The sequence below is a fragment of the Triticum aestivum genome, chromosome 7A (genome assembly GCF_018294505.1).
Source record: "Triticum aestivum cultivar Chinese Spring chromosome 7A, IWGSC CS RefSeq v2.1, whole genome shotgun sequence".
Classification (NCBI taxonomy): Eukaryota; Viridiplantae; Streptophyta; class Magnoliopsida; order Poales; family Poaceae; genus Triticum; species Triticum aestivum.
Window position 1 is genome coordinate 623,286,569 of NC_057812.1, and position 10,438 is coordinate 623,297,006.

At 45.2% G+C, this 10,438-nt stretch overlaps 1 protein-coding gene across 1 annotated transcript; it reads right to left on the reverse strand.

The window, feature by feature from the left end:
- Window positions 1-1,429: 1,429 nt before the first annotated feature.
- Window positions 1,430-2,782, reverse strand: LOC123148736 (probable xyloglucan endotransglucosylase/hydrolase protein 23). The gene is made up of 3 exons (XM_044568226.1): window positions 2,404-2,782; window positions 2,116-2,309; window positions 1,430-2,050 (listed from the first exon to the last, which is right to left on the reverse strand). Exons 1-3 carry the CDS (start codon window positions 2,653-2,655, stop codon window positions 1,627-1,629), a joined length of 870 nt encoding a protein of 289 aa, XP_044424161.1. The 5' UTR covers window positions 2,656-2,782; the 3' UTR covers window positions 1,430-1,626.
- Window positions 2,783-10,438: the final 7,656 nt, after the last annotated feature.

Here is a 10,438-nt window from a genome sequence, read left to right on the forward strand (position 1 = left end):
GTCACCGAGTTCGGACGTTAGGAGGACCACACCGCCTCTGGTGAGGCAGCTACGACTACCCTTGCACCGGCTCCGTGCACCATTTGGGCGAACGCAATGCATTCCCGACGGAAAGAGTCCGAGAGCTGTTCTGCATGGGCCTCCTTCCGAAAACAGCGGAGCGCAAGCCGGACAACCATCTCCTCTTCGGGGGCAAGTGAAATGAGCTCAGGGTCGACGGATCTAAAGGTAAAGGACTTGGATCCACAGTCAAACGGCGTCAGGATGAGTTTAAGGGATGGAGGGGAGTGGAGTGGTGTGAAGTGATTTAGATTTGATCCGACAGCAGATACGGAAAAATATATGTGAGGTAAAATGGGTCGGGTCCGACGTGACGGACGTGCCCGGGCAGCAGATGATTAACGCATCGCCCAGGGTCCCGACGAATTGACGCCGGCTTTGCATTGGCATTGCAATGGCCCTGGCCTGAGTCGGCCGGACGCGTTGAAGGGCGGCGGAGCGCATCCCTCCCATGCGCCGACAGGGGTCTAAATCCCAACGCCAGGCTTGCTTAGTGGCGTCACCTTTCAACTCCACTGGAATTCGCTACACCAGCTCCATCGATCCGTTGATGCTCCTGCTTCGAATTTTGCCATGGTCTCTCTGGCTGTGCCGATCGAGTGAGCTGGCAAAGTACGGGCACTCAAGTGGCTCCGATCTGATCGACCCCACCCCTTTCGTGCAATCATGGGGGATTGGGGTACCATCAGTATTCAGCAGCTAGGCAGAAATATTTTGGGCTCGTAGGCACAGCCCACAGGTGTTAATTTGAACGAAAGGAGGACATTTGAATATCGGACAAGGGTTTGGATCTCGCAACGTCCTTGTTCTGTTCTGTCTCTGGTGCCAACAGAGTGAATCACAAGTTGGCTGTTTTCGCCTTAAGTTAGAGTAGTACTTTCTTTTTCATTTTCTAAAATTTCCACATGCCAAAATGATCATCTTGACACTTTATTACACACACGTACTTCTATCCATTCTCCACATACAAGAATTATTTGGTAGGAGCAATAGTAAGTTTCTTTTTTTGCCAAATTCCCTATAGGGATCAAAAATACGGACGGGACGTATGGCTCTCGGGTGTAACTACACCTGAGTTTTTTTAAAACATAGTAATTTGTAAAAAAGTAAAAAAAAAACTGAAACTTTTGGGGAACAAAATACTAAATTTATTGTTGCACTCGTATAAAAACTTTCACGAAGAAATGGATGTCATGTTGTTGCTAAAACTTTCACGAATATAGTACTCCCTCCGTAAACTAATATAAGAGTGTTTAGATCACTATTTTAGTAATCTAAACGCTTTTATATTAGTTTACAGAGGGAGTATCAACTAAGACTTTGTTAAATCCCAGTCGATTGAGATTTAGCAAATTCTGAACAAAGGACGTAAGAGGAGGTAATATATTGCACAAGAATTGAACCACCGGTTACTTTACAAATTTCCCATTACCAATCCTTATTGATGGATTTCGGTCTATACATACACCCCATCTTTCCTATCTCCGGCCGTCTTCCTCCGGCCATCAACGGATATGCAGGCCAATGCTAGCAGCTGCCGGATATATAGCTCGATGGACATGGGGACTACATGGAGCACTCGGCGGGGACGCCCGTGGCGACGCGCTTGGGGTCAGTGCAGTAGTTGTAGATCATGTAATTGCTCTGCACCCAACGCATGCGCTCCTGCCGCGTCAGATCCAGCTCCTGGTTGTACCAGTCGCCGGCCGCGGCTGCGCCACCAATGCCTGGGGCCGCGTCTGTGCCGATGCTGGCACCGCAGCGCGGCTGGCCACCCGCGGTCACCACGCACGCGTCGGCCTTGAAGCCGCGGTACGAGGCGGAGAACGGGGCATGGGACCAGTCCGTCTTGACGCGGCCGCCCTGCGTGGCCCAGTCGTCGGCGTTCCAGAGGCTGGAGTAGAGGCGCATCGGCTGGTTCTTGGGGAATGCGATGCCCTTTCCCTCCAGGTTCCTGAAGTCTCTGATCGGCATGTCGTCCACCATGAAGCTGCATTTACAACTAAATCAGTCACTGAACTTCTTGTTGGTGGTAATGGCGATTAATAAACTTACATGATGTGCTTGGGGTTCCAGAGGATGGAGTAGGTGTGGAAGTCGTTGGTGGGATCGAACCAAAGGCGGAACTGCTGCTCCCGTTGGCCCTGCCCCTGCGTGAACACGTTGGTGTGCAGCGTGTACGGCTCGCCGGTGACGTTGCCCAGGAACTCGAAGTCGATCTCGTCGTGCGTCGGCCCCTGCGACGACAGCTGCACATTCATACACGCCAAACCGAACGAAGTTAGGCAACCGTGTCATCCGATCAAGACCGAAAAGCAGAGGAAAGAATGAATGCCGGCGTACGTAGTAGGCCGTGACGGTGCCGGCGGAGTTGCCGGGGACGAGCTTGAGCTGCATGTCGATCTTGCCGTAGAGGTACTCGTGCTTGGACTGGAACCCGGAGCCGGAGACCTTATCGAGCCCCAGCGTGAGGAGCTGGCCGTTGTCGAGGATCTTGCCGCGCCCGTCACCCCAGGTGACGTCGAACTCCTTGTCGAAGCTCGCCGCCGCCAGGGCACAAGAGGCGAGCAGGATGGCCAGCACCGACACCGCCATGCGTTGCGGGCTCGATGCTCCCAAAAGTAAGCTCACCCAACTAGAGCTAGCTAGGAAGAACAAGTGCTAGAAGATGAAGATGAGGAGAAAGCTTGATGGAAGCTTGTGTTGTGTGAGTGGAATGAGCAGGACGTGAGGGCGTTTATATAGTGGTTTGGAGATAAGCGTGGCGTGCCGGATGGATGGATGGTTCGGCGAATCGGAGAGGAGTTCGCCAGCTCGGGTGTATTTGCGTGTGAGTTGGCGCCAGAGGAGAGGAGACAGGGCAGGACGGTACTGTGGCGAGTGAGTAGCGAACAATTTTCTGATGGAAAATGAGACGCCTGACTGCCCCGACATGGTCACGCCAGAGGCTCTCACCTACAGCAAGACGACGTTAAGCATCGATCGAGACGTATAGCAGATTTCAGGAGGCAAGGCAACAGCTTTTGATTTTATTATATGATTATTTGAGATGATTTTGTGTTTTGTACCCAAATGGCAGTACAAAACATACATGATGCATGAACAAGAATTAGTCAGGGATGGATGGACGACCTATTATTTGCGACAATCTTTTTCATCTCGAAGCGTGTGATGATTCCTGGTATGTTAGATAGGTTGAGACAACACAAAATGGATAGAACTCTCTCATGTCTCAGAGCTATCGTTGCTATTATTTGGGATTGGCAATCGATGCCCTTAGCTAGTGATTACGTGTTAGATGCATCCGTATTTAGATAAATTTAAGATACGCAATTTGAGACGGAGGGAGTACTTTCATGTTAAGGCTGTTCTGGTCACTAATCCTCTAATGCTATACAATTATAAGTAGGTTATTTTCATTAACCTATTTATCTTACAATGGAAGTATGTCACCTCGACATGTAATCATGCATAGGAAAAAGGGTCACATACAATCATGTATGACAAAATGCTTTTTATGGTACTTACATTCAATAAATCTTTTACAACTATATACAAGAAATAAATACAATAAATAATATGTATATTCAATTCCACTTTTCATTTTTTATCAAAATATTTATGTTTCGTACAAACAAATCTCATTGAATTGTAAGGCAACCGATTTATGTAACACTGCATGAGGTATCATCTAGTTTTAGCAGCCTTGATTTTTCTCCTCAACAATCTAAACGATGAGAAAATTGCTTGACATCAAGTCTAGCAAGGGCCACGTCTCTGGTCAGGACGTGTTCAATTAATTTAGGTTCTCACCTATTGGAATAATGGAACTGATTGCTCATGCATCCATTTGAAACCAGGAAATTTATTTTCACTTCAAAGGTACGAAGGCATTGACTCTGATAGTTTGATACCGAAGTAACTTTTATTTTTATTTTTTATTTGGCTTACTCGATTGTGCTTCTTTATGTAAGGAAAAATCACAAAAATCAGTTTGCTTACTACAAAAAATGTGAAGAACAATACATGTAGACCACGTGTAAGATAAGTATTTCATAATCCTTAAAAATATTAGGAATAATTATTCCATTACTAGATAGGGATCTATGTATATCCATGTTTAGTAAACTAGATGATGCCCCAAGTGTTGTGACAACTGTGTAATAAATACTTCCTCCGTTCTTAAATATTGACTTTCTAGAGATTTCAACAAGTGACTACATATGGAGCAAAATGAGTGAATCTACACTCTAAAATATGTCTATATACATCCTTATGTGGTAATCCATTTGAAATCTTTAAAAAGACAAATATTTAGGAACTGAGGGAGTAGGTGTTTCAAAACAACTAAAATTGATGCAAAAACAATGGTCCAAAATTATGTGCACATAGAGAAAAAATTTAAATTGAACTTAATATGACACCATCTTTAACAAAGATGTGAAGCACGAACAATTTTTTTCCTCGTAGCATCCAACACATATACAGCCCATAACATGCTATTTTTTAAATAAATTCTTAAAGTTTGCCATCTTTCCAAACAAAAAAAATCTCTAACTTTGCCATGTGCGAATTACAAAATTCCAAAGGTTGCCTTGATTGTTTTAGAGATTTTTTTCTGAAATATTCCATATTTTTCAAATAACAAGCTTATTAAATTTTCCATCTGTAATTTTTTTATAGGTAGCATGGAAATTTTATTATGTTGATCATGGGATTTTTATTATTTTCTATCATGGAAATTTTATTATGTTGATCATGGTATTTTTATTATTCTCTATCATGGCAATTTTATGTGTTTGATTTTATGTTATAACAAAGAAAATGTAAAATATGGCCATTTTATTATTAAGAGCACATAAATTTTATTTTTAATATCATGAAATTTCTATTATTTCCACAATGGGCACCTTTTCTTTGTATTTTATATAATAAAATCAATTTTTGCATCATTATCATTGAAAAAACTAAAAACTCTGTTGCCATGTCAACACATTTTTTATTGTCTTGCCATCTTAAACTATACAACCACGGCAAAGTTAAAATACATTTATGTAATGTGATGGTAAGTCAGGGTGAAAAAGTTACACAATGGTAAATTACTTGAACATACCATGGCAATTTTGTGGAACATACCATGGAAAATTCTTTTCATAATTTTCTTATTTGAATATTTTTGCCATGGTGAATTATTTTTAAAATATTTTAACATGCTAAAATTGCCATGTGTTCATTACATTCAAATTTTGCTACGACGAACTTCATTTATAAGTTTTTCCATGGTATGTTCAAATAAATTTGGTAAAACTCACATGTGATCTTGAGATGAATTTATCATATTTGCCATGTTTCTACAAACATTTTTCATTATATTTTGCCATGCAACTATTTTTTTCTAATCCCCTCTCCTTTGATTTTTTTAGGAATTGAAAATTATCTTATTTTTTTTACATCTGCTACAAACCTTTTCAAAATGTTGCCATGTTATCTAGATGTGCAAATTTGTTGTCTATAAGATTGGATTTTTTTTAATTCTGTCTATTTTACCTACATCATGGCAAATCCTTTTTTTTATATCGTACATTTTTGTTCGCACGACGTGCTTTCTCATAGCGAACCATTTGGTTGCTCTAGCCCCCTCACAAATCTGATGCCATATTGGTATTGGCTTCTCTTTTGTAGGTCAGGTCACATGGTATTGGCTTCTCTTTTGTAGGTCAGGTCACGCCCATTGCTGAATCTTTATGGTGCGGGGGAGACTAGTATAGAATCTCACATTTAGGTGAGATCAATAAGATCAACTTTTTTTTTAATATTTAGACACTTTGAAAACAACATACTTGAGGGTATGTCTACAACTCCGGAAAAAAATCATCTCAAGACTTGATGTACATTTAGAGATTAAAAAGAAAGACAAATTCGAATGTGAATAGCGGTTCATTTGGGAATGTGAATAGTGGTTGCTTTGGGTGAATATTAATTTGACACTATTCACATATGATTTTGTCTTTTTTGTTTCTATTACTGTAGGTCGAATTAGAAGCTGAAACTTTTTAAGGTTGTATCAAACATTGATGTGTGTCTGTAATTTTTTCGAGAATATTTGAACGTGTTTTTGTATTTTCAAAAAATTGATTTCATTGATCTCACCTAATGTGTGATCCTATACTAGTCTTCCCCATATGGTGCTTAAAACATAACATAACTGGATGATCATATCAGCTTTACAGATAAAATGAGATAGATATTTCGCAGTATAAGGACACTGATGCACAAGGCGGCCATCCAACTCTATCCGCATACATCCGACTCCAATTTTTTTTATAAGTCCGCACATTCAAATAGCCGCATATATAGTCTAAAATAGTTTTAATGCAGCAATAGTTCAAATTTTAAAAACTTCAAATATTACACTCCAACATTGTTATCCCCCTTAACTGCCCACAGATGCTCAATCAGATCCTCCTTCGGTCGCTCGTGAGTTGCTCGATGCTGATTACTGAATTTGTTGATGCATGTGAACAAACCTGATCATGGCATCTCCACATGTGCTCTCGGACATCTGTAGGTACCCGTACCACGAATCGATGGTCGTGCCATATGCAAGCATCTGTAGTGCGGTCATGCACTTCTGATAACCAAGGAACCCGATCCTTCCAAGTCATCAAAGGACTGGGTGCCATGGTAGAGACGAGCGAAGATACTTTTGCACATTCGAAAGCGGCGCCAAAAATTGTCAGCGAAGACGACATCAGGGGCAAAGTAGTCGTTCATCAATGTCAAATGGCCGCGCGCTTGGTTGTGATTGAGCACTCGATGACCACCCTTGAAATTCAAAACATGCTCCTCCGCATGCCCCGGTTCTGCAAGCACCGCTTGCATTATCGTTGTCTCATCTGTGTAGTCCTCCTCGTCGGACAAGCCGTTGGATGACTCAACATAGTGCTCGCATATCTAAATGCATTGCTTCAAAGAAGAAAGGACAAAAATATTTAACTTGAGAAATTCACCGAACAGTTGTCGGGCTTGGTGAGCATCGTAGGAGCGGGTATCTATGTGGCGGTCGGCGTAGAGGCGTGGAATGTTGGCAGAGGAGAAGCGGCATAGAGCCCGGGTGTACCGTTGGAGGTGATGGACCCGTCGAGTTTCGGCAGGGGTGCGGCGTGACGGCTGGGGTGGTGGGGCGGTGACGAACGCAAGAGAGAGAGAGAGAGAGAGAGAGAGAGAGAGAGAGAGAGAGAGAGAGAGAGAGAGAGAGAGAGAGAGAAGGAGAGAAAATGGGAGGATGGATGTGCGGGCCCGGGAGGGGTTTTGGTTGGGCCGGGTTTATCAGAGTCCTACGTGGCTGCTGTCTGGACTCTCGGAAAGCCTTCTCCCTATTTGTCGCGTGTTTGCCGAAAAAAATACATTCAAACTGCTCAACAGACAGATATGGACCGGTGTTGGATGTTTCAACACGTCTGGACCATGCAAGATGATTATTGGTGGTTTGAGGATCCGCTTTGAAGATGCCCTAAGCGCACAACGAAATGCAATAATTAGACTAGACTACGGCCTAAAACAAAGGAAAAAAGCCCTCTGTCTGAAAACACTTGTCGGGCAAATGGATGTATCAAGACATATTTTAATTCTAAATACATTCATTTTTATTTATTTATGCGGCAAGTAATTCAGGAGTGAGGGAGTATATGGGGTTTCTAGGGACACCTCTTTCCAAAAATCGAAATAGGTTTGTCTTCCGCACTTCTGCGGCTCCGCAGCTGTTATAATCTCGCGGAAAAAGTCTGAAATAAACCTTAAACTCGTAGTCTAAGTTTGATTCAAACCTTGAACTATTAATCCTGGAAATCAGCACCCTAACCTTATCGATCCTCGTTAATCCCTGACCCTACACCATTCTGGACATGTTTGTCGAAGTGGGAAAAGACAATCCCAACCTGGATTAGACATTTTTCTCACCAACGAGGCAACGACCATGGCACACATTATCTTCTTCCTAATCTCTCTCTCTCATGTGCAAGGTGAGCGCCCAGACTACTGCGGAGATGTATGAGGTGAGCCGTTGATGCTAAGGGTCACGAGTCACAGCAGGCACTCTGAGCTCGTATACGACATCCTTGGAGCACATGAAGAAATTGTTCAAGTCTGGCTTGGGCTCAAGCGGGGCAAGCGCATCCGCGAGCTATTGCCGGAGCACGCAGACGGGCGAGAGGAAGAGGACCGCCCCTCTACCTCCAGGGCTTAGAGCATCTCCAACAGGTGCGCGGTAGCGCGGCACCGCTAAGTTTTTTTGGCAGTGTTGAAATAACATTTTAGCGCGCGTAGGAGGGTGGTTGCTTTTTAAGGCGCTGCAAAATTTAGCGCTCCACTATAGCGCTTCACCAGGCGCGGTAAAACCCAGCACGCGTTTGGATTTTTTTTGAAACAATACATACGAAAAAATATATGAAACAACACATAGTTTAGAACTTTAAATTTCATAGCATAGTTCCCCAAACCACAAGCCAGTTCATACGATGCTAATAAAAATAAATAAAACGATACTAAATAAAACTACTCCTCGTCCTCCTCAATGGTGTAGTCCGACGACGTAAATGCATAGAGCCACCGAGGATCTTCATTGTCCCAGGTCGATGTAGGTCCTAGCTTGATCTGGGCTTCTGCATGTTACTTCCGCGCATATGCTTGTCCGCCAGACGCACGGCTTGCTCCGTCCTCCTTTGCGCGCAGAACTCGTTCTCGGCGGTGACATCCTGCGGGAAGCGCTCGCGCTACACCGCCATGGCATGCTCGTCCGCCTTGGCGATGAGGAGGCGGCGCTACGTCCGTTGGAGGCGGCGATCCTCGTCGTTGATAAGTCACGGGGGAGGCGCGAGCTCCTGCGCCTGCTCGCGCATCCGCACATCGGTGAAGTTCATCTGTGACCAAGGCCGCTCGGGGCGTCACGCCGCCGCATCGTACGCGCGGGCGGCCTAGTGGGCAGTCTCGAACGTGCCGAGCCTGAGACGTGTATCGCCGGAGTGGATCTCCGAGTAATACACGCCAGAGGGGCGGGCGGACGTCGCGGTAGCCGGACCTGCTCCGGGGATGCAGCGGCATGGCAGGGCACTGGAAGAGGCGAGGGGAGAAGGCGCGGCGGCGGCGGGGCACTGGAAGAGGCGAGGAAGAAGGCACGACAGGAGGGAAAGAGTAGCGGCGGGCGCTTGCGTGCGGCTTTTAACCAGCGTGTTGGTTGACGCGTGCCAAAACTGTTGCACGCGCTGCCGCTTTTTCCCCGCACACACATCTTTTTCACGCTCAAACTTTCCCGTGTCTGCTGGAGCGCGCCGCGCAGCCTCTCGCGCGCCAAATTGTTGGTTTATCCAGCGTGTCGAATATTTAGCGCGCATTTGGAGATGCTCTTAGTCTAATTCTGCTGACGGCTTGACGCTCAATCAATTTCGACCATCCTCAACTGAAGCGTCTCGCTACCATAAACTTTCGCCGCCAGCCATCTTCACATCTTCACCGGAATTCCTACCACAACATTAGGTTCCTGGTAATTCGTGATTCGTTTTGATTTTCCCAGCATCCACTATTGCTACTCCAGTGAGTGGAGGGTCCGGTCTGGATGTTCGCCTCCGCGCGCGCCCCTAGGTAGATGATGCAACTGTAGTGTAGATGAGAGAGCGAGAATGACTAGCGAGAGATATTTTTAGGCAAATGACTATTGACTAGAGACGTAAGTGATCCCGGCCAGGATCAGATGTTTTCCTGTTGTGCCAAACAAAAATAGGGTCGGAATTAACCGGGATCAATAAGATGAGGGTGCTGATTTTAGGGATTAAGAGTACAAGGTTTGATTCAGACTTGGCGTACAAATTCAAGGTTTATTTTAGACTTTTTTCTAATCTCGCAGTAGTCGCACGCTGATTTACCCACGGTCAATTCGCCCCTCAGCATCAAACATGCACACCTGATAACGACGGTGGATGCGGTTAACACTAACACTGTCATATAGGAGCGAAAAACATGCGGCAATTGATAGTTTTTCGAAGCAGACGATTGGACGAGTCGAAAATGCAAAGATGCAGGAGTAAGATGGAATGAGCAAGCCGACATGAGCGTCGCAGAGTCAAGAACCGAGCAGTGAAGAGGAAACAGACGTCGACGTGTGTGTTTTTGCCCTCACCATGATTACGCACAGCTGGTTGCCATTCGCCAACCGGGTGCACGCACATCGCCGTACGCCGTCGAACGTCGTCTTCTGCCTGCTCCCCGGCCCACGGCCGTGCGCAGACGCAGGGCCAATCACACGATTCCCGTGCGTGCGTGCGTGCGTGCTCCGCGCCACCGAGCAGCAGCTAGCCATGGACCCATGGTCACAGCTGCTCCGCTG

Coding starts and splice junctions, on each gene's coding strand:
- LOC123148736 (XM_044568226.1), bottom strand. CDS start 2,655: ATGGCGGTGTCGGTGCTGGCCATCCTGCTCGCCTCTTGTGCCCTGGCG. Junction 2,310..2,403: donor GCACCGTCACGGCCTACTAC/GTACGCCGGCAT, acceptor ATGAATGTGCAG/CTGTCGTCGCAGGGGCCGAC. Junction 2,051..2,115: donor TGGAACCCCAAGCACATCAT/GTAAGTTTATTA, acceptor TTGTAAATGCAG/CTTCATGGTGGACGACATGC.